The sequence below is a fragment of the Onychostoma macrolepis genome, chromosome 11 (genome assembly GCF_012432095.1).
Source record: "Onychostoma macrolepis isolate SWU-2019 chromosome 11, ASM1243209v1, whole genome shotgun sequence".
In the NCBI taxonomy this organism is placed as follows: domain Eukaryota; kingdom Metazoa; phylum Chordata; class Actinopteri; order Cypriniformes; family Cyprinidae; genus Onychostoma; species Onychostoma macrolepis.
Genome location: NC_081165.1, coordinates 16407855 through 16432890, shown reverse-complemented (window position 1 = coordinate 16432890; position 25036 = coordinate 16407855). Strand labels below are relative to the sequence as shown.

The 25036-nt window shown below is 36.8% G+C and overlaps 1 protein-coding gene across 4 annotated transcripts; it reads right to left on the bottom strand.

Annotated features, from left to right (window-relative positions):
- Nucleotides 1–359: 359 nt before the first annotated feature.
- On the bottom strand, nt 360–24796 carry phf2 (PHD finger protein 2). Of its 4 annotated transcripts, none has more exons than XM_058790865.1 (22): nt 24284–24796; nt 18836–18921; nt 17033–17147; nt 16608–16768; nt 16367–16508; nt 15778–15964; nt 15255–15417; nt 15080–15167; nt 14512–14618; nt 13187–13278; nt 12993–13082; nt 12060–12389; nt 11344–11463; nt 10480–10595; nt 10110–10288; nt 9282–9349; nt 8538–8707; nt 5836–6134; nt 4505–4600; nt 4312–4421; nt 2817–3146; nt 360–2670 (listed from the first exon to the last, which is right to left on the bottom strand). In XM_058790865.1, exons 1-22 carry the CDS (start codon nt 24379–24381, stop codon nt 2659–2661), a joined length of 3159 nt encoding a protein of 1052 aa, XP_058646848.1. In that variant the 5' UTR covers nt 24382–24796; the 3' UTR covers nt 360–2658. The 4 variants fall into 4 exon arrangements, with proteins under 4 accessions (XP_058646848.1, XP_058646846.1, XP_058646847.1 ...); XM_058790863.1 differs by having other exon boundaries at nt 2852–3146; XM_058790864.1 differs by having other exon boundaries at nt 2852–3146; nt 5836–6113.
- Between the last annotated feature and the right edge of the window lie 240 nt (nt 24797–25036).

Here is a 25036-nt window from a genome sequence, read left to right as displayed (position 1 = left end):
GGGATTGTGTGCGAGTTGAGAGTTTCTCCAGGGCATCAGACCTGAATGGTACAGTAGCATGAGCCCATTTAAAAGTAATTACCACAGCATGTTCCAGAGAACGTGTGTAGCCCTGCCATTCCATATGAATGGCGGAAGAACATGTTACCAAAACTGACTTTTGTGTGCCATTATGAAATGGGAACAGACTTAAATACATAACGAGCGACTCGTCGCTTTTACAAAAACAAATTACGCACGGGACGATGAAGCTTAATACAAAAGGTTAAAAATAAACAGCAAGAAAGAAAGACATTTATAGATAGACGATAATTCAAAACACATCTCTGTGAGTCAGAAAAACAGAGTGCACTACTACAAAAGTATCATTCACTGCCATGAAACAGTGGATGCATTTAATTGTTTGAACATATAAAAATAAACCACAACAAAGCAACACACATTTTGTACAAATAAAAACCTGAAATAGTTCCATTGACAAAGATTCTGAGTGTTTCGAATCGGAAAGGTGGATACAAGATTTACATCGGTAACTAAAACACTGCAATTTATGAGCACAGTAAACCTGGTTAAGAATGTACATACTCTATTACCAAAATAAAACTCATGGCATGATGAAAATAGCTGCTTAATAATAATAATAATAACAATAATAATGTAACATTTTGTATTGATGAGCAGTTGCACTTGATTTGATGAAAACAATAAAGACGTGGTTTTGCTAAGACAAAAAAAAATAAAAAAAGAAGGAACTATTGCCCAATGTTAATGATAAAAGTGTCCTAAGGGGCTCACAGACTGATAAAATATTTAAAACAAAACCTCTTAAGAATTATACAAGTATAAAAGGCTACAAACATTAATAAATTACATCACTGACACAGAAAACACTTCACAAGGTGCTAGTAAAATAACTTTAAAATCCATCAGGGGTATTTTAGCTCAAATGTCAGGCTGGTTGTAGAAATGTTGTTGATTTTTTCCTTCTCCCCCATCATAAATGAATCATAATACACATGGTTTTCTGCATGTAAGGCCATATGAGAATAAATGTTACAATGTTTATTTTGTTCTCCAGGCAACACCTTTTGTCTAACGTAACAGAACGAAATGAAAACAAAACAATGGTTAAAAAAAGTTCAGCTATTGTGTATCTAACAAAAAATTGAAAAGGTAATGACTATTTCTATATCTTTATATATATTTTTGTCTGTAATTAGCAAAAACTAGTAAAAATGTATAATGAAGTATTAAGGAAAAAAGGATACAAAAAGTAGTCATTTAAAAAGCTATATACAGGCTACATTCTACATACTGTTCTGTGAAGCAATATAAATGCATATTTCATTCTAGGGTAATTGGTGCTGCCTGTGAAACAAACAGAAGAGAGAAAGTATCCCCATGTAGTGAAATGTCATGGATGAGGCTTATCATCAGTGCTAGAGATCCCATTCATGTAGTGTTTCGTTGTTTTTGGCGAGTGTTTTGTAACCGTAATAAGAGCTACGTTGTCAAACAATAAAAAAAAACAAAAAAAACAGTATGACATAAAACTGATTGTAGTATCAATGTCTAAAAACAACAAAAATATATAAATAACATTTTAAAAGACGTGCTAACAATTCATTTTATTTCATGTGATACGATGATTTGCTAAACCAACAGGGGAAAATAAGATATTTCAACCATGTAATTTAGTGAAAATATGGTTTGTTATCGATATGCATGTTCAGCGATTTGTCAAAATTTTCCCCACAAAAAACTCTTTTTTTCCCTATATTTGTAGAAAAAAAGAAAAAAAAAGATAGCTGTGAAGATATACAATGTTACTAAAAATATGAGTTCATATTTGTGCTTCACTGAAGTTTTGTAAGTGCCTTAGGGCTTCAAACTACCTATGACATGTACAATTATATTAGGTCAATAAATATTATCTGCGATAGTGCTTAGCAAACAGAAAAGTACTTTTTCAGTTGTCCCATGTAGGTTATGCGTATAAAAATGCTTTTTTTGCTTAAGGATTAAGGAAAGTAAATTCCAAATGGGGGATATTAAAATCACCCAACGGTTACTGTGAAAATCGTCATGTCTTCAGTAATACTTGTTAAAAAAAAATCAAAAAAAGACAATGATAAGCCACATCCAAAAAGCAAAAATGAATTTCTTGTTTGCAACCTTCCACCAACCCTTTCCCCTCATCAAAACAATGCATGCAACTGGAATACATGCAAGGGATACTTTCTTTATCTTGGAATGACTGCTATGTACTGTATCTTATAATATATTAGCAACCCCTGATAAACTGATAGCCGTAGTAAAACAAGACAAATTCTTCTTACAAAATATTAAGAGCAGGTATTCTGTACATTTTTAATATCTGAAAGTTATAAAGTAAAAGAAGAGGCAAAAACCTATCTGAACTATGTTCTTCTTAGAAATTGAAAACTTGTGGGATCCTGTTCGCGATCCCGTCCGTTTCAGTCCTTATGCTCTCATCCCGGGCTCGTCGAGGGAGGGAGGGAGGGATCAGTCCACGGGTCCATAAACATCAGGAGAAAGTCTGAGTCACCCATTGTCCATGTTACAGCAGGAGCTTGCCGTTACGATGAATCTTTAAGATTTTTCCAAGTCTCTGTTTGGCCGTTGCCATTCCTTTCTTTAGCCGCTTGGCTGTGGGCGAGACAAAGCAAAATGGTTAGCATATGCGACAACAACTTTGCAACTCTGTGATCACGGCAATACATTATTAAGCCACAGCTGTGTCAATAAATTGCAAAATTGCAACTCTCATATTGGCCAGTGCAGTATAAACAAACCTTAAACATGAATCGATACTCATCACCAAAATCACCTTTGGCGTCTGTCGAGTTCCCACGTTCGACTTTTGCTGGCGGGACAGATGAGGTGTTCTGAGATGACGATGATGATGAAGGCCGTCGCTGGCTGAGGAAGACTCCGGGGGCCATGGGTTGCGAGCTGCCGGCGGTCTTGCTCGTTCCAGTGCTGTACTCGTGGTCGCCCAGGTTGGTCTCAGAGTCAGGGGTGGGATCTGGAGAGCTGCTGTCCTGAGAGAGTTTGAGAGGCTCCTCTACAGCTATGGGCTTCTTTTTGGTACTCTTTTTCTTCTTCTTGATCTTCTGCTCCTCCTGTAGCAAGAACTAGTTAGTAGGGTCATTTAGCTTAATCAGCCTTACAGATGTTTCTATTAAAAAAATGGAAGCTATTAGGAAGGATTCAGAATTTCTTGGTATTCATCTCTTTTACTTTAATGACACTCGAACTGCATCAACTTCACAAGTGTGTGTAAAACCTGAAGATCATGTTCTCCAGCATGATTTGAAAATGTGCTTGTCTTGTGCTTTAAGACACAAAGGAGTTCACAGGGTCAATGCCACAAATTTGTGACCATAAACAGTGCAAGATGTTAAATAATTTCTTCATTTTACATCAAATTCCTAAACTAATCTTTCAAAATTATACAAACTATGTCCAGGATAAAATGTTCATGTGGTCTCAGGCATTTGGACTGTAAATGAATAGAAAGGTGCGATGCAATGATTTCAAATGCAACAACCACAAAATTGTAATTAAATGAATAGTTTTACACAGTATTTACTAGAGCTATATGATTGGGGGGGGAATGCCAATGCAATTTCTCTGGGAAAAACTGCGATTGCAGTTTTAATTGGATTAGGTTTGCTCTGCTTGTTTGTGAGGCTGCAGAATTAGGCCAAAATTCTGTGATTATCAATATTATAATAATTGTAATTATTTTATTCCTATTATTACTAACTAAAATTCTTAATACTATTGTAATATTTCACTGTAATAAAAATATACAATAATTGTATTTAACAGTACAACTGTAAAATTACAATACTAATACTAGCCGTCTTTCTACATTTTCAAATTTGAATCCAATTCAGCTTTTTTTGGTGGAAAACCACAACTTCTCATTTACTGATAACAGTAAGTGTATAAATGCTTTTTATTACAACTATGAGAAGATGGTTGATATATATTCCCAAATACCAGTTATGAGCGAACCAAGCTCAGAGCAGATGCACAAATGGAGTTTGAACTTTGAACTGAGCCAAGACAATGAAAACATTCGAATATGAGCTGCATGCATGGAAATGAACACAGTTCAGTGATTCACCTTGAAACACACACCACATGTATTTATGTAATGAATTAAATCACACTAAGCCGTATTGCAATTTTAGTTTTATATACAGTAATTGTGCATCGCTAGAATTTACTTCATTTAAAAATAGGAAAGCAGAAATAGAAATAGAATAAAGCATTAACCTGATGAGACAATTTAGCCGCGGCAGCTGCCAATCCTGTCTCTATGGACGCTACACGTGCCCCCTCCCGAGCTGGTCTCTCCTGTCGTGGTACAGTGGGCCCAACTCGTGCTGCAACAGTATGAATATAATCCCATGTCATTCAGTTTACATTATAGTCAGATTCCCACCTGAAACTGTAAACTTTGCAGTACCTGTTGGACTATATGGAGTGTCATCTGTATTTTTCCTTTTTTTCGATCTCGATTTGAAAATGGGACTGTCCTCCTCAGACTCCAGAGATGGATAAACTGGAAAAAAACAAAACAAAACAAACAAAAACATAATTTTCATTTAATGCCATATCAGCATCTAAGGCTATACATTCGTGGCAATTAATACAGAGTAATACATTTAAAATAAACATGATAACAACCATACTTAAACAGTTTAACAATATTATCTTTATAAGCAAACAAAACAAACAAAAATAAATAAATGAAAATGCATGGTTCCAAAAAGCAAAAGTTAGCTAATTCTACAGATGCCACCATTTTCATTCCTTTTGGAACGCCATATGTATGGTTTAAAGTCGCTAGAGAAAGCAATGTAAATGTGCATTTCAAAGCTTTACATGAGAAAGCACCCTGTTTTGCACTCCATAAACTACAGTGCTAAGTATTTTCTCATTGGACAGGATGTTAGCGTGACACAGATGCACGGCAGCTGTTCCTTGCCCTGCCTCGGCCTGCATGCACCTAGCTTCTTTGAACTCAACTACTCAGGAACACGCAATTTCCAACAATTAAATTATCAAGTCAAAGAAAAAAAAAATGTTTACAGAAAGGAGGAATGCCTGTGTGTTTGATAAAACTCTCTCTTAGTGTGAGTCCGAACGGGAATGTGCGTGCTAGTAATGACTAATTAGGGTATCAGATCAAAAAGCATTTAAAACAACAGTTTAAAACTCATGCTAATGGATTATTAACAGGCTACTAATGGTCTTGCTGTTCTTGGAATGGGTTCACAAAAGCTATAAAAGAGACCACTCAGAAGGGGGGACTGAAAAGTTCTAGCTGAGAGTAAACACGCCTGTCACTTCGCCGTGAATGAGAACTCTTAAATCAAAATCAAACTCTAATCAGAACATTGATAGAGCAGATTTACATTGTTTGGCTTTGCTCTAAGGGCACCTGGGCAATTAATTCCAAGTCATCATAAAACATCCTTGACAAATTGTCTCAGAGGAACTAATTGGTCTTGATAATAGTGCAAACAAGCTATCCAAGATGAAGGTACGAGAGAATTACAATCTGTTTTCCAAATGGGTTCTTAAAGGCAAAATGAAAATGTCATCATTTACTTACCCTCATGTCATTCCAAACCTTTATTTCTTCTGAATGTTGGGGTCCAAGCAACATTACACAACTTAATTGTATGGACAACAAAAACTCTTTTTTTGAAATATCTTTTGGGTTCCTCAGAAGAAAGTAAGTCAACTTTGCATCAACTGTCGCAAGTAAAAGAATCCGTTTGAAGAACTTACCATAATCAGAATCCTTAAAGCAAGCTTCCAGGTGGTCCTGGTCATCATAAAACATGTCCAAACTATCCATGCTGCTGCTCTTTTGCGTCTTCTTGGGCAAGCGTTTGGCCGGTCGCTTGCTGTTACCTCCTGCTCCGGCCACGCTGCTCTGCTTCTTGTTGGCTGTGCTGCTGTGCGAGTTGTTCTTTGCTTGGCTATTGCTCCAGGACGTTTGCAGACAAGAGTCTGATGACTGCAGGTTAGCCATGGACAACATGCCCTGGATGGCCTCCTGTGTGCTGGGGGATGCAGGTGGCTGACTGTAAGTCCATCAATGAGAAATACACAACACACACGTACATTACTCCGAGTGTCAGTGGCAATGAGAAGCGATTCGAATTTTAGGTAGTGAGTCGGGTGATGGAAAGCAACGAGGTTGGAGACGCACAGTTAAAGGTGAAGTGTGTAATTTCTGCACCACTAGTGAGTCAGACAGATTTCCCAGACAAATTGTCCCAAACAGACACTGTCAAAATGCTTTTATTTACAATTAAAAATCTAAATCACGAAAATGAAGCAGTATATCCTGGCCAAATAATTCAACCACATGAAGTAAATGTGTGCTTCCACTGTAGTTACGGTTCACGTCTTCAATCGCTTAATAAATGCAAAATATATATATCTATTTTTTTTATGTGCATTATTAAATTTCTGTTTGCATCTTGATATAAATAAAAGAAAATTTAAATGAAAATTAGAAATGTTGCCTTGACAACTAACTAAAATAAAATTAAGTACCCAGCACATAAAATTACCAAAGTTTAAACTTAAATTAAAAGTGAATATATAAAAGCTAATTCAAAAAATTAATAAATACTATATTAATATATAACTAATACTAAAATAACACTGATGATATCCCAAAAATGTGGATGGAAACTCATTGTTTGCACTTTCAGGGAAAAACAAATAGTTTACATAAAAAAAAAATTGTATATAATACTGAAATATCTTTCATGTTATAGTATATTTTAATATTGAAAACATTACACACATCACCTTTAAACTGCCATAAAAATGTTTGATGTAATTTCCACTGCAGCTGACGTATGGCATTGTTGTCTGGACTTAAATCTAAAGCAACCGTTTCGCTGGTAATTATATTTAATGGGTGGGCCTGGCAAACTAACATGAAGATTCAACACAAGGTATGCCTGCATTGTCTATAATGTCTCTACTCCCATTTATACTGAACCATCATTCAACCAAAACCGAAAGCACAAGCCAGAACTTACTTGTTCTCTTACAATCACATCCGCTAAACCAATAAACCACCAATCTGCACATCTCACTCTTGCTCATCTAACTTACCTGTCACTAAACGTTCATTTCCTGCTAATCATCATATAAATCTCTTCATATACCGTCGATCTTTTCGTGTCACAAGAAGATTCTGCCATATGAACTGAGAAGACTATTGTGTCCACATCTGCTTTCGAGCTTGAGGTAACCAGCAGAAAATACAGATTTAGCCTGTGCAGATTACCACCTATTAAGTGATTAACCAGTGAAGTGGAACAATGAGTCAAAAGCTCGTTTAATGTGGTCGAAACTGACTGGAAGCATTTCCTCCCCACAATCCTGCAGTCATATGTCAGGTTTAAAAGCACAAAAAAATAATTTGAGAAATTAACATATTTTAGCCATGTTTTCGTTCTCATTTTGTGTTGAGCTGATTTGCAGCTTTCAGCGCAGTGGAAATAGACCATCAAAAATGTGCCCAAAACAGCAAACAGTAAAATGAAGAGGAATGGCCTGAAGCTTTTGCTGTATTTGACAAATTAATAGTGCAGAGGGATTAAACAAATAATGCCAGCACATGTAAACCGCTTATAAAGAACCGTGCAAACTATTACTTTCGCCATCGTTCGACAGATGTGCTCGATGTGTTTACAGTCAGTGTGAAGTTTAAGAACTAACAGTTAAGCTAGAAATATGACGCGTTTCAGTTCTTTAAGGGTCAGGAACATGCTTCATCATAAACTGTATGTTCCCTATGGCCCTCTGCCAAAGACAAAACATATCCAATATCCATACTCTGTCACATTAGCGTGTGTTATGTGCAAAACATACCACATGAATCATGAAAATACATCTACTAAGGACTGTCTAAACAACTAGCTGCTTAAGGAAGCCTTGTATAATTACACTAGTTTAGGGTCATGTACATCAGAAACTAGTCATTATTTTTCACACAAGACACATTCTTGTGTACAAAACAGCGTGGGACAGAATGCCATGTATTTTTAAACTCTTTTAACTTGAAACAAACAGTCGGATGCAGCGCAAGAGCCAGAGATGTGTGTCTACATGTGTATATGCATTTAAAACATTTTAAAAATATAAGCTTAAATGCGAAATTGACAGAGGTTCAAATCAATAAATATATGGGCTAAATATTACTTTATAGCACAAAACCTACTCAATCACTGAAGGCTATGGATTATGAAATGTAATACTGAAGGCAATGCTGTACTAGAGGGAAATTCTGATAGTCTCAGCATGCCAAAGTATACCAAGCTAAAATTCACAGAAGTGGCACTCTTTAAAGTTCTGCAGCTAAAAATACCAAAGCAAATCTAAAATAACAATAAAGAAGTAACCTATTAAGAGCTATTAAATAAAGCCTTTCACGCACGTATGGAAAACGGTCATGTGTGTACCTGTTGTTGCTGTAGTCAATGCCGCCCACTTGTTTGCTGGCCTGCAGGAGATCCAGAATCCCAGCTGAACTGCCTCCTTTATTCTTAGAGACCTTGGAGTTACGACCTTTGACCTCTGCCTTGGCCTCTGTGTCTATGTGGAGAGATTCCTCATCTGATGAATCTGGATTCTGAAATAACAAGAGTATAAACACACTCTATTTCACAGATGCTGGTGAATGTTGCGCTTTAGTAAAATACATTCTAATATACCCTGACCTAAGCACACATACTGCAAAAAGTAGACATGATTTTTCTTAGGTTTGTGGGTTTTTATTGGTATATCCTGTAACCTTCTGTAACCCCTCACACAGTTCGCCTGTGGGCCTCTGTCGTGATTAACTTTCTCACTCTCATTTGATTCAGTCCACAGCTATTTCCTTCATCAGTTTTGAGGTGATATTTGGCTCTGTCTTGCAACTTGCTCTCTTTGATTTGTGCCGTATGTTGGTTTAAGTCAGAACATAATGGGTGAATTATTACAAGCCGAGAACATCAGCGCTACGATGTTTTAAATGCATCCAGAAGGACTTAATCAGCTACTTCATGAAATAAAGATTGGAGATTTAGATTTTATCCTAATTTCTTCCTGTTTACTGTCAATCAGCCTTTTAATGTTATTACCACTGTCTGATTAAAGAGAAATATTATTGATGTTCTGTTAAATAACACTGGACCGACTATCTAAATAGAGTTTATGCTCACCTTCGTGTCCGACTGTTGTAGCTTTGGCTTTTTGGCTGGCTGAATAGGCTCTTTGATGTTTGATAAAACTGTAAATAACATCAGATGTTCAGCATTATTCTCACATAGCATGAGATGAAAGTTAAAAGACAAGTGTATCTCTTATGGGCAAGCCCACATGGAATCGGTGGTAGCAGATTTCCACGTAATCTGAATGGCTGTCACTCACAAATTTCTACATGTGCATCAGCCAGGGAGCAAAATTAACAGCAAAAACTGTCATTAAATGAAATGCACAGGACAGTAACTGCAACTTTGACTTGCAATTTACCATCTTAAGTGTTTTTTTTTACTATATGTGGTAACAAATGTGAAATAATTGCTGCGTCTGTATATCTACTAATGCAAGAAAAAGAAATAAAAAAGCAAAATTATTCACTATTAGGACAAAATATTACTTCTTAAAAACTACTACATTTTTAATACTTAATATATTATTAAAATAATGAAAAACAGGAGAATAAGAATTCTTTATGACCAGTAAAATTGTACTTAATTCACTCGTCATTGGCAGATTTAATTTTGGGCCCTTGCTCTGCCCCATTTGTGTTTGTTTATTAAACATTTTTGATTATACTTTCAGATACCAATAAGACTATAGTACTATCCACTCTGTTTAACACTCATTTCTGTAGATTTTCGCCTAAAATCAGTGTAAATAAATGCAACAGAAGCCTTCAGATTCCATCTGGGCCTGATTATAAAGTCTATAATCATTTTTGCTCTTAAATGATGTTTTATTTAATCAAAAAATCACCCTGGCCCAAATCGCATATCATGAAACCTTACAGGAAAAGTCTCTCTTGACTGCGTTCTTTTTCCTCCTGATTGGGAATTCATCAATCTTAAGCTCCCCCTCATCAGAGACATACTCATACTCGTCTCTCACAGGCTTGGGTTTTTCTTCCTTAATGTTCTGTATTGAGCCAAAAACACTCGAATTGGTCTGGGTCTTGAGCATCTTTGATCTGAGGAAGCCAGATGATGGAAAAGAACATTAGTTGGATTGTCAGAAGAGACAATCTGGTGCAAAAACACAGAATTGCTCAAAATGAGGGCTGTCAACTGAATTCAAATATTTCTAAATGATTAGTATAATGGAGTCATTTTTATTAAAATCATTAAATGTCGGAATTAACTTCAATGCAACTGCACTTACCCCAACAACTTCTTATTCGACAATGAAAATGCAAATTTATTGTCTTTATGGCTGAGTAGACTTTTGTCAAATTTGTGCTCTTCTTCCATTTTCAATAACGAATCGGGTTTGCTGTTCTGAAAGATGAGAAGAAACACCAAACGACAATCAGTGCTTTCAAGTTCTTCCCGTCTCACACATTTTACAGGTCTTCGCTGTGAGCCACGTCCACTGTGATCAGACGTCAAAGACTGAAGCCATTGCGGCTGATGACCCTGAAGACTATCTAGCAGAGACTCCTCTCCATCTGCAAATGTTTGGCAAGCGGCAAAGGAGCACTCGGATCAGGAGGCTTGGAGCAACTACAAACATTCCTGGGCTGTCTGGCACTGAATTTTCCTCCTTGAACGAAAGCCCTGTAATGCCTGCCGTTAACCAGAATTAAGCTTTTCCTACAAAAGCCATTCCATGTTATCCAGCAATAATGACACAACACACTCATTTTTAGAGCAGAAAGGAAGGCATATGTAAATACTTAGCTGGCATGTCGGGGATATGACATAGCATTATAGCATTAGGTAAACTCTGAGCCTGGGTAAAGGGTTCTGCTGATTTGATGAGCCGAGAACAGAGAGAGTGACTGAGCCGCAGAGTTATTTCTGCTGATTGCTTTGATCTGAAACGTGTAAATCACTTCTGGATGATCCCAAAGCCCTATGTGCTACTTTTCAACTTGTCGGGGTTTGATATTTGCATGGATTTTCAAAGCTTCGCTCTAGCACTGATCTATGTTGCAGTGGAGGAAATCATTACGCTTGTGTTACACCACGACCCAGAGTTATTCATTACAGTTGTTTCCTTGCATTGTAAACCTAACAAACCTACCTTATATTTCCATTTGGCCTCCGTCTTGTTCTTATTATGCTCTCGAATCATCTTAAACTTATCAACATCATTCGGTTTACTCGTCTCCCTCTCCATAATACTCATCCCAGTCTTTACCAGCTGTGTAATGTGAGAGACAAGAAAAGTTGGACATTGATGATGGATTAAAGTGCATACCGACGGTTCTAAATCAGGGATATATTTACCATATATTCACAAGGATTCTGCTAGTGCTGCATCATTATTTATTGTTCATGTTCAGTTTATTTCAATAAACTGATTCAAAACTTTAACTGGAAGTTAGACATTTCTAATGCTACAAAAGATTTATATTATTTCAAATAAATACTTGCTTTTGAACTATTGCCTATTCATCCTAAAAAATGTATCATAGTTTTCCAAATTGACAATAATAAGAAATGTTTCTAGAGCACCAAATTAGCATATTAGAGTGATTTCTGAAGGATCATTTGACTTTGAAGATTGGAGTAATGATAGGATCACAGAAATATAAATCTATAAAATATAATGTAAAATCGAAAACAGTTATATTAAATTGCAATTATATTTCACAATTTGACTTTCACTGTGATCAAATAATGCAAATGACGAGATTTTTACGGCATTTTACATTTGAAATATTTTGTTAAAATACACCCTTTCAAGTAATTTCAAATATATATATATATAAAACTGAAAGGCTGAAAAAACTTTACTTTTTTGGGCTGGTCCATCTTGTTCAGGATGTCCTTTGCATGGGATTCAAGAGCTGCCAGACTGGAGGGCTTTTTCTCAGGTAAAATACTATCTTTCACTTTCTTCGCTTTCTTTTTGCCACCTTCTTTTATTTTGGGTTCCTTCGGTGGTTTGGGTGCCTTGGGCATTTTGGGTGGCTTTGTGGCTTTCTTCCTGGCTGGCTTATCTCTTGGAGGGGTGGAGATGAGAGCAGGGGACATGGGCTCTTCTGGTTCTGATGGAGCAGACGGGGGTTCCTCTGCCGGGGGCTTCGAGTTGCTAGGTTCATTCTTTATGGCTTTTGTTGCGTTCTGAGTCAGAGACATAGCGAAGAAGTTGTAAACCGTTACTGATTCTGACAATAGCTGACTGAACACGTGCAAAAACATTCTATATAATAAAATTCAAGATCATATGTGACCCTGGACCACAAAACCAGTCTTAAGTCGCTGGGGTATATTTGTAGCAATAGCCAAAAATACATTGTATGGGTCAAAATTATCTATTTTTTATGCCAAAAATCATTAGGATTTTAAGTAAAGATCATGTTCCATGAAGATATTTTGTAAATTTCTTACCGTAAATATATAAAAACTTCAGCTATTCAACTATTCAACTATTACTTTTTGATTAGTAATATGCATTGCTAAGAACTTCATTTGGACAGCTTTAAAGGTGATTTTCTCAATATTTTGATTTTTTTTTTTGCACCCTCAGATTCCAGATTTTCAAATAGTTGTATCTCGGCCAAATATTGTCTGATCCTAACAAACCATACATCAATGGAAAGCTTTCAGATGATGTATAAATCTCAATTTCGAAAAATTGACACTTGACTGGTTTTGTGGTCCAGGGTCACATATCTGAATAAATGAGAGTAAAGACAAGTCTCCAACGACTTTGCAACGTCTCACCTCTGAAATCCGAATCTCTTTGGCAAGGTCTTTAATGAGCTGTGCTGGCTTCATGTTTTCTGGAAGCTCATCCTCATGTTCTAAAAGAGCCTTTGGAAAAAGACAAAAGCAAGAGTCACGGTCAAGTTACATTATTTAAATCAGCAAAACTAGTACAGAATATTGTAAATAATACAATTTGTTGCAAGATGTACCTGTTTTTTAGTCCACGATCTGAAAGCTCCGTTGACAATTTTGGCACCGTGTACCAAGTAAGGAGGTGGCTGTTTGTTTGCCTTATGTAAACCTACAAAATGATCAGGAAATTTAGCATCAGAGTCCATTATTCCCATCTGGATCCAAACACTCCATATAAGTAACATAGAAAGGGCTGTTTTCTAAATAGGCAAATTGGTGAAAGGTCCAACTTTCCTTAAATCATTAGCAGCAATGCATAAGGCCGTGGTCGCCCTGTCAGAAACGCTCAGAGCATGAAACTCACTGAAAGAAGTGGGGAAACATTACACCAGAAATAAAAATGGACTACATTTTCAACCAAACCCATTACTGTTCAATAACAAAGGCCATTCATATATCAAACTGATTACTTCAATCCAGAGCGGCCCAAAAACAGTCATTCGCCTTTTTGGAGCACCGGCTTCAACATTGATTACATTGGACTGGATACACAGCCACTACAGGAAATATATTCCACACTGCATTTAAATTAATAACATGAACAAAGTGAAAGCTGAAACAGTGAAATGAGAAGGGAAGCAATAGAGCTGGCGGAAGCCCAGTCGGCCTGCTGGGCCAGGGGCCAAGGACTTTTGTAGTCCTTTTGTAGTCTAGTAGTTAGCTTTTTTTCCCTCTACCTGAAGTCACACATAAGAGTTGAACCCTTGAAAAGATGACCTTGAAAGCCAATTCCCCCCCTTCCGAACATCAGATAGCTTGGAGACCAACTGCGGTCCTTTTTGCAATGTGCGCTCTACAGCAATCTGGCAAAATTAAGTAACGTGACGGGGTAAAATGGTGGAAATATAAACACACAGTCCAAGGCCAGATGAGGGGAGTTTAAACAGCAGGTTGTAATGGAGCAAGTGATTCTGCCTTTTGAAGCTAATCATCTGTGAACTCCACGATGCACCGATCTAATGACTGCAATAATATGCCGCTATCCAGACCCTCCTCATCTGCTGAACAGACCCCTTCCAGGATCACGCACGAAGCGAGGGAGAAGGAAGCCATTTGAGTCTACCTTATGACATTAGGTCTTTTTATTTCCAGTCACCAAGTTCACTATTATGGATAAATCTTGTGCTGTGCAGGGTGGAAAGGTAATTTTTGAAAGCAAAACCTTTGAAGCCACTTCAGGGGGAGGCACACATGGGAGCTTTGCTGTGAATGATTTAAGTTTGCAATAACGTAAATGGTTGCTGTGAAGTTATTTACTTGTGAGTTTGGTGAAACAACAAAACCAAATAAAAAAAGATATCTTTTCTATATTTATTTTTAGTACCTTATATTAATTGCTCACCTTTAAACCTCTCCAGGTAGTATTTCCCCACATACCAACATGCTGTTTCGAAGTTTGGAAATGGAGTGAGGCTGGCAACTTTGAGTCTTTTTTCCACCTCATATGCCCTGAGTGGAGAAGCAAATAGAGAATTACTGAAAAGTGTGCCTTGAGAGGAAATCGTGGTCTCACACATGTGAAAAAGGCACTTCAGAAGGCAAAAGCATATGCTCTTGACTTCCCCTCTTTTTTTTCCTTGCTACAGAGGCTTGGAAGTGCCAAGAACAGAACAGGGAAGGTTTGATGCTTGAGCGCTTCAATTGCATCACCCTCCACCAGGTGACATTGCATGGCAAACTGCATGGAATAACTTTAAAATGGCAAACATTAGGCCTTAATAATTCCACATCATAATCCACAGTTCGCATCCACCCCACTGTACTTACAGTTCTATATATGTATGCATAGTTTAAACAATAACCTTTAGTACACTACAGTTCCAAACCCTAGAGAGATACTGCTAATCTAACAATGCATCAAATGCAACATTTCTCTCGCTTTGATGCATTATTTTGAGCAGATCACTGACCTCATTTGCATCTCCACACTCAGACTGTGGACAAAATGCCCAGAGAAGGCTAAGCAGTCTACAGGAGTCAGTATTGCATTAATCCAACCTGCCATTAAATAAAAACAAGGCAATGTTATTATCTAAGAACTTCATGAAGTCATTTAAAAGTAAAAATGATTCAAAATAATCTCACCTGATGGAATGAAAAGAGTTTGCCCTTGTTTCAGTGTGCATTTATAACACTTGTCCACTTGGTCAGCGAAAAACATCTCGCTGTGGTTGGAGGAGGACCTCCAGCGCTCGTATAGAGAAAGGTTGGCAGAAGTGGGCTTGATCAGAAAGAAGATTTTCTCTCCCTTTACAACACACAGATGAAATACAAAGTTCAACATCCACTATGCAACAGTATTCAATGGCTGAATGCAGTGCTTGGTCAATCAAAATCAAGTATTCAAGAGAACAATGTAATAAAGTCAATCTTATGTAGTAAATTTAATTATTGACTGCAATATAAATCGGCTACTCAACAAATTAAGAATTTTGTTTTACTTTACACCATATTAATAACTGATGAATTCATTAATCAATAAATTACATACTTTAAAATCATTTAAAAATACACTTCCTTAAGTAAAATCATTTCAATAATAACACAAATTTTAAATACTTTTCGTTTTAGCAATAAAGTGCATTGAGATATAACATGCAGGAGTCACCTTAAGTACATGATACCACACAGAGGCACCTCCACACTCGATGTGGAAGTCTGTGTAGCTGTCTTTCACACATATGAGACAGTATTTGGACACTTTGGGCTTCCCCAACAATGCATCGTCAGGCCAGTAATTTTCCACCCAGGATACCTTCCGAACTATTTGCGGACTCTCAACAATATTGGCCATTCTAGAGACATAAAATGAAGAATAGTAAATATTCCTTTTACCAAATGAAATTAATGACACACATTAATATACCGACATCCAGAGTGTGTATTGTACTTAATAATGCTGTTCTGTTGTTACATGATTCTGCTGTAAAATGTGAACATTTAAATTTTTTCATTATTACTTAGAAAAAAAACTGAAGCAATGTTTAACTGAGAAAGAAAAAAAAAAGGCTAAATGCCTTTTAATTTGCTAATATTTATGTTAATAATGACCTTTGAATTAAATAAAGGAGTGTGCGTTAATGTATTTGCTGTATCAAAATTGCTACCAAAAATGTGAAATTTCACTGGCATTTGTATAGACTTCTGTAATTTTGCTATCTTCACAACCCTATCCAACTTTGTATAAGACTGCTTACCTTGTGTCTGAAAACTCTAGGTTGATCACATTTAATACTTTCTTTCTGTTTGTGCTGTAGTAATAATCAACAAATTCTTTTAACTTCATCTTGCTCAGTGTCTGTTTGGTTACATCGACAACATCCACAAGAACATCAGGTCCTTTGAACGAGAAAAGATAAGACAACATAAACATATTGGACATACAGATATACTTCCATACTGATCATCAAAAAAGAGGACCATTGATAAAACCCTTACCAACATAGTTTTCCACATCACTGACGTAGAACGTGGGTGCGGGCATAGCCATCCCCAGCCCATCTTTCTTCTGGATGAGAATTGGCTCATTGAATCCATTCTCCTCAAGGTAGTCCAACGTCATCTGACTTCCAGACAGCTTGACCACCACATCTTCTGAACTGCAGTGGAAAACAAACCGTCAGCATGTTACCTACAGTCACCTACACAATTTCTCCAAGACATCATACTGGAATCTTCATCAGTTCGCATGTCTGGTGGAAAAGTTCAGAGCCTGAGCAAAGCTGATCATGGAGCGCCATCTACTGGACACTAAAAGGAACTGAAGGACTTGGACATTATTATCAGGAGCACTGGCCCTTTAAATTCTTCACACTGGGCTAGGATGATCTTCACAAAGCTGCCTGAACACAGGTGTACTATACCTGGGGAATGTCCTGCTGCGCAGCTCTTTTATGAACACCTGACTTCCATTTTGAACCGGTCTGACGTCTCCACTTTGCCCCGTGTCATGCTTATTCCAGCTCTTTTTCTTTTTCACTGTTAAAATTGTAAACAGATGAAACCAACCATGAACATAATATACTGTCTTAATACTGTTAATTACTGTCACAATATAAAGTATTTTTCATTGAAAACAATTACCTAATAAGACAAAAACAAAACAAAAAAACGTTTGCAGGCTGCAGAAACAAAGTCTTAAATGTATGAGTGTCTATAGAAGATAGAAAATTTTAAACATCAACATAGTGGTTTGGTTTGTAACCAAAACGGTGTCATTTTAAAGTGAACTGTGACCCTGGACCACAAAACCAGTCTTAAGTGTCAATTTTTTTAAATAAATAAGCTTTCCATTGATGTATGGTTTGTTAGGATCGGACAATATTTGGCTGAGATACAACTAATTGAAAATCTGGAATCTGAGGGTGCAAAAAAATCTTAATATAGAGAAAATCGCCTTTAAAGTTGTCCAAATGAAGTTCTTCTATATTTACGGTATGAAATTTACAAAATATCTTCATGGAACATGATCTTTACTTAATATCGTAATGATTTTTGGCATAAAATAAAAATGGATAATTTTGACCCATACAATGTATTTTTGGCTATAGTTACAAATATACCTCAGCGACTTAAGACTGGTTTTGTGGTCCAGGGTCACAGTTATTTTCATAAATCTAAATTCAGTTGGTGGTCTTAAATGGGATAATTCTACTTTAGTTGTAAATCAATATTATCACTTTTCTAAAGCTTGTTTTCATTTATTAAAGTTTTTCAACTTTTGTTTTTACAGAAGTATAATACTGAAAATGATGATTAATTAAAATATAAATTAAATTACATCCAAACAAAAAAAGAAAAATATACAACAAAACAGTAACATTACAGAATGTTATTATAACTGTTTTATATTTTAATATATTTTAAAAAGTAATTTATTCCTGTAATAGCAAAGCTGAATTTTAGCATCATTACTCCAGTCTTCAGTGTCACATGATCCTTCAGAAATCATTCTAATATGCTGATTTGCTGATCAAGGAACGTGTTATTATCAATGTTGAAAACATTTGTGCTGCTTAATATTATTTATTCACGGTAGGGTGTGTATGTGTATATATATATACAGTGGTGGCCAAAATACTAGTGTTCTAATAATTTTCACCAGCTAAAAAATGGTTTTAAGTTAGTTATTTCTATCTTTTGCTGTAGCGTGTCAGTAGGAAATATCGGTTTACATTTCCAAACATCAATTTTGCCATTAATTGCCATATACTGTGCCTACATAAGTTTGTTTTGTTTCTTCATGTCATTCCAGACACACTGGATGATGATGAGATCAGATCTCTGTGTGGAGCACTTGTTGTTGTCAATTCTCACTGGATTATTACAATTAATGGCAAAATAAATGTTTGGAAATATATATATATATATACATATATATACACACAAGGGAATAGCAACACTTGAAACACTGAATTAACAATTGTTTCAAGAAACAATGAATTAACTTGAGCTGAATAGCAACGTTTGCCTTCTATAGAGCTGCTTATAGCTGAACTGAACATTTTATAATTGATGAATCAACACTAAGCTGAATAATAACCCCATTGTTGTTTAAAATTTAACTTAAAATTTTAATTGGTATTGCATAAATCGCTATATAAATAAAGATGACTTGGCTTGAGTAAACACCTAATTCATTCTCAGTATAAATGAAAGATACTTACAGGTGGATTTGCCGTGGGTCTTTTCACAGTTAGGACAGTGATAGATGTCAATATCTGGTGCTTCATCTTCATCCACTCCCACACAGCTGTAACATAACAAACAGCATATCAGCACTGACTTACGGCAAATAAAATCTGGTTAATCGTGGTTCTTTAAAACACATCTCCTATATGTTGTGCCTACGTAAGTACTCAAAGATCTGGTTCTAATAGAATCATACTCCACTGAGAGACAGCCATTGAAAATCAGCCGTGAATTCTGATGAAATATTCCGGATGGGAATGTTAACAGATGGCTTCCTCTAAACATTATAGACATTCTCGTGTGAACAAGTCTCTCTCACATCTACCCACTGCTATTTTCCTGGCCATGGCTGCCCCTTAGAGAGGCCCTAGTGATCTGCTTTGTTTGGCAGGCTCAGGCCACATGTCCTGAGGTTTTGGAGGTCCAAGGCCCCAGGGAACCGTCCTGGTCCATAATCCAGTCCTGCACCGTGGAGATGGTGCGTTTCCGATGAAGCAGTGTTCAGTATATGCCAAATATTGCGTTTAGTCTGATGGCCAACAAGCTCAACCTTCTTCCAGCTGGCTTCAGAGTCTACCACATGCCTTCTGGCAAAACTAAAACTAAATCATGTGACATTTTTAACAGTGGCTCTCTCTCTTCACCACTATCCCATTAAGCTGTTGAAGCACCCAAGCAACAGTTGTTGTATCACAGACTCTTCAGAGTTGTCAGTGGTCACTTAGTGGCCCTTGACTTCACACAAGTGATCTTCATTTAACTATGTCATATAAAAGGGACAGTCCACCCAACAATGAAAATTCTGTTATCATTTACTCACCGTCATGTTGTTCCAAACCTAAATGGCTTTCTTTCGTCTATGTAACACAATAGAAGATATTGTGAAGACCTAAAAAGTTTTGGTTCCCACTTAACTCCATTGTATTATCAAAAAATGCAACAGAAATCAATAGGAACCAAAACAAACCAACATTCTCTAAAATATCTTAATTTGTGTTCCACAGAAAAAAGAAAGTCATAAAGGTTTGGAACAGCATGAGGGTGAGCAAGTGATGAGAGAAACAACAATTTTTATTTTCTCTAGTTTTCATATTTTTAATTACTTCACATCTGTTTTACATTGACATTACAAGTCTGATCAGTAGCAAAAATAAAACAAAAACATATTAAATCCACTGTGATTCAATGGTGTAAACGAAGCAAACATGAAAAACCTCCAAGAAGCGCAAAACTTTTTATAGGCACTGTATGCGTTTTTGTCACCCCATCTGCAGTGCAAATGTTCTTCCTATAATAATATAAACGATAACACATTCCTGCCATTAGGAGGAGCTGTTCATGGGTCATGAGCAAATACTGAATTGGGAGTGTCCATTATGGCTCTCCTCCAGTGTGGTATAATTACTACGTGCAGTCGTATGAATATCACACATGCTGTCCACTCAGATGGTGGGTGGTGTCAGCACCCTTGAATCATAGCAAAAGTGAAAGGAGCCAAGTCTCACTGAGTCTCAGTACAACAAAGAGTGCATGTGGGTGTGAAGGGTCAAACCGCCCACTCGTGCATCAGGATTAGCAGTGAAATACACTCTTCGATGTTCTTCGTCTTTCCTCAGCTAATCCTTATCATGAGCATCTGCACACTGCCATTAAGAGGCCAATCCCTTTTCGAATTAAAGAAGCAGTTTAGCCAAAATTTTATATTGTACAGTTATCTATTCACCATTATGTAATTCCAAACCCTTAAAAAATCTAATTTTGTGTTCCACATTAAAAAATTCCTTTAATGTACATATGTAACATGTTTTTTTTATAGTAGTCTCAATGATTGTATAAAAATATGATACTATAAATGATTAAATTAAATGTGAAATTATTAAATAATTTAAAATTAAATTAAAACCTAATATTTTGAAATATGATTACAATTAAAAAAACATTTTCTATTTTAATAGTTTAAAATGGCATACTCCTGTCCCATTTTTACTGGTACAGAACACCAAAAGTAGAATTTTCTAAATCCAAAAAGCACTAAAAACATTATAAAATAATATTTATATGCTATATTATGTGAAGTACACTGTGAAGGTTTTAACAACAGAAAGGTGAGTAAATAATGAGAGAATATAAATTTTTGTGTGAATGGTTCCTTTAAGACTAAACAGACACAGCTTTTTCTCTGTGAAATTACATTCAATACAACGTGTCTCATTGTGCTGACACAGTAGTCCTTAAATCGTCAAACAACCGTCTGCAATGGATCCGCAGCAGAGCGCATGATGATGATGTTTATTTACAGGGCCATTCTGTATGTTAAGTGTCAACAGTAGGAGAAAGTCTCAAAACCGCTTTCCGGAAATAGTCACATCTAAGAAAGCATCTTCTCAAAAGCAGCAACAACACCTTAAGTACCTCAATACAGTTGTTGTACTCTATTTCGTGCCTGTATGACAAGAGTCACTAGAGTCACATCGGCCACATCAAGACAATTCAGAGGAAAAAAAAATAACTGGAAGGCAATTCAATGCAATGAATCTCACTCTGAGACAATGTAATTACACACTGTCATGACAGATTCAGACAAAAAAAAAAAAGCCAAGTACAAAGAAAAGCTGCTCTGTCACAGACTAGCTATTATCGTTAATGGGACAAATCTCATTTAGGAACTGATGCGCCACTTGTAGCTGGCATCCTGCCCTGTGAAAGAAGGGAATGATGTCATTCATTACCACCCGAGGAGTCGCGAGCACACACCCACAACCACAAACAGCGGCATGTGGTCAGGTGTGTTTCAGACAGCAGTGTTAAAAAGCGTCTTCATTTCTGTTCGCCAGCCAGTAGGCTTGCAAAAATCATTATATCAACACGTCTACTCTCAATGGAAACGTATGCTGATCATAGAGGAACATTTTGGAACTGATTAAACATTTATGAAACATATAAATACTAGAACTGTCATATGATTAATTCAGGCAACAACAGCAAGATGTAATATTGTGGAAGTGGAACTTCTTATTAATATCTTTGGTGATGATGCTCATCTGTTCAGTTTAAAAAAAGTTGCTTCTAAAAGTAAAAAATGATAAAGTAGTCTTGTAGTTAAGCTTTAGATACCATGACTGCAAAGGGGTGAAAGTGAGGTAAAAAAGTGAGGTTACCGTGTTCACATGCCGTGGGTTCCCACACTTTTTGACCTATACATTTTCTTTTAGCTTTCCAGTAATTTGTGGTAAGTATTTTTTACAAACCATTTGGACTCACTGATTTGAAGATTCCTGAAAAGAAGATATAATTATGGCTTGTAAACATGTTTACTCTTCATAATTTAAACCCAAGCATTGAAATATAGCCATACACCCATTTAGCCAATGAAATATGAAGTAGAGCAAACTAGAAAAAAATGTATCTTCACTGTATGAATTCCTTTTTTTCAGGCCTGGAAAACACAACTTTAACAAGTTCCAGATTTTCTATAATTCTGGGAATCCTGATCCTAAGTTACTTCCAGAGGTCCTTCCTACAAATGGCCAGCTGGACGTCACTTTAAAATGTAAGAACTGACAATTCAAAAATATTAGCCAGGCTAAAAAAAGAGAGAGAGAGAGAAAAAAAAATATAAAAATAGAAGCGCTTATCAGTTGAATTCTGTGCAATGGCTTTACAAGAAGTCAAATGTGTTTAATGAAGCTGAGTGTATTACACTCCTATAATCATCAAATTAACCAAAATATTTAATAAACAAACACGCAAAGAGCAGGGGAAGTGTATGATCTGAGCTTTCTGTGCATTTCTGCGGGCGCTGATTCTGTATGTCTATCCAGAAGTGATAAACAGTGCGCATATAATATCTATGATATATCTATGAATGCGGCAATTGAAACTTTTCACGGTTCAGTGAAGATGTATGGAACCTAAAGCTAATTCTTATAAACATCACTACATTTTCCACAGAAAAACTATTATAAAGCATATTAAGCATACCTAAATGCTATAGATAACATTATTTATTTTGAAGTTGTGTGATTATTTTAAAACTATAGCAAGCATAAAAAGAAGAACCAAACTAACGGTATTGAAAGATTTTGTACTAAATGATAAGATACTGCACAAAAATTAATGCTTAGTAAAAAATAACTACTATCATGAACATTTGACTGCACTATTGCAATGTCAAAGTAACAGCAGCTACAAAGCAACAGCATGCATAACCTACTAAAAAGACTCAAAATATTTTTCTGATAAGACTGCTGTCATAAACAGCTTAATAACGAATTTTCTGTGTTAATAGGCCTACACACTTTTCAGCCATACTTAGGCATAACTGGTTTCTCTCCTCATCTGAGCCATACCCTCTTAATAGAGGTCACAGAGGTTTAAAATCACTGAGGGCGGTAAAGCTTGGTCACTCCAACAGAAACAAACACCATCAGTGTCAATTCAAACAATTTTTACACATTTGAATATGCAGTTAACCGCATATTCGGTCTGACAACGACACTGAATGTGCGTGTTAAACAGTCACTCTATTGAGATCGTTAAACGATGATAAGCGTCATGTAGTTCGATTCTTGACTGGAACGTTTGAAGAGTAACAATCACTCGGCTCATTAAAGGGTTAAGATTAAACGCGCGTAAATGTATCAGTCAGTGAACTGGAACGCTTGTTCTTTGTTTACATTGAAGAAACAGAATTTGAAACCTTTTCTCGCGCAAGTTTCGCTCTCGCTCAGCAAGCAAAACAATCAACGGGGGAAATTTAAGATGAATTCGGAAAATAACAGACTACAGATCGACTCCCATTATTAAAGTCGTTTGCTCCGATACATGCTGCTGTCAGTGATGCTTCACAGCACCTACACGGCAAATTAATCTGAACTTACTGGTTTTGATTATGATGAATAGAGTGTATGATAATGGTCGGGTGTCATACGTGTTAAAAATGTGCAGAGCAGCTCTGAATCTGCAATGTCTGGCTCATATGCAGTCTATTATTCTTCCAGCAGACACCAGAAAGGACAAGGACGGGTTTTATACAGTTCAAAGCCCCCTAAAGCACTGATGTAGGAGCAAATCTGGACGAATAGGGCGCATAAAGGAAGGTAAAATGTGTAAAAGAAAAGCCATTCGTGTTCGCAGACACCCACGGCTCACTACTACGACAACGTCCAGTCTAAGACGCAACCAAAGCGTGCGATGCACGCAGATCGAGCCCACATCGTGGAAAATACATAGAAATGGCTTTACGATTAAGCTAATCTTTTTGTACCGTTCACAAAAATGTGTCAACCGAGCCAGCTAAATATAACTCCGCCTTCTTCTTCAAGCGGCCCTCGCTCTTCAGAGCAATACAAAATGTGCGCACGCGAGCAAAACGCTTCCATCCAAATCCACACTTAAATAGTTGAACGAAATATTGCGGTTACCTGCCGTGAAACCAGTCTTTGCAGGCGTCGCATTCGATCATAAACTGGGTTACGTCGTAAGGTAATCTGCAGATGCAATAGACGGGTACAGTCGCCATGTTAGATCAATTCACAACAACAGCCGGAGAGATGGATGGGGGCAGCAGGAACCTCCCGTAACACAAACTACAGCGATATGAAGAGCCGCGGAGCTGCTCCTACGTCCATTCGAACGTTCCCCCGATCCGACGTTACAATGTTACGATGTTAAAATGTTTCCCGCGCTGCATTGACGTGTGCATGCCCCCTGGTGACTATACGAGCGCCGAGACTTTCATAAAGCCCAAGAAAATGCATCCTTTCATTGTAATATTGTTACGTCAGTCTACAAGACGGGAAAAAACGCCTCGGTCATGCTGGTCCAGATGAATGGAGCTCATTAAACGCTGCGGCTGCTTCTCAGGGTTTCCCGGGACGATAGAAAGACGAAAATCCACCGCCAGGGATCTCCAGCCAACCGTCGAACCAGCTGCAGCAGAGTCTATGACACGTTAATAAGGTCTCACGCAGTTATGGCACAGAAGTGAAAGGAATATAAGAACTGAGCGTTAGTTCTGTAATTTTGACAAGCTCCTCATTTTAAATTGCAGCTAGATATTATTAGCCTATTAATGACTAGTTATTAAGCATGCATTAAGTTTTAAAATTTAATGCATGCACACACACACACATCCATATATATATATATATATATATCTCGCTCTCTCTAATATA

Excerpts from the sequence above, each read along its gene's own strand:
- phf2 (XM_058790863.1), bottom strand. The coding sequence starts at position 24,381 with ATGGCGACTGTACCCGTCTATTGCATCTGCAGATTACCTTACGACGTA. Across the intron at positions 16,509-16,607 it reads TGATGTGGAAAACTATGTTG|GACCTGATGTTCTTGTGGAT; the intron begins GTAAGGGTTTTA and ends TCTCGTTCAAAG. Across the intron at positions 12,390-12,992 it reads AAGAGATTCGGATTTCAGAG|AACGCAACAAAAGCCATAAA; the intron begins GTGAGACGTTGC and ends TCTCTGACTCAG.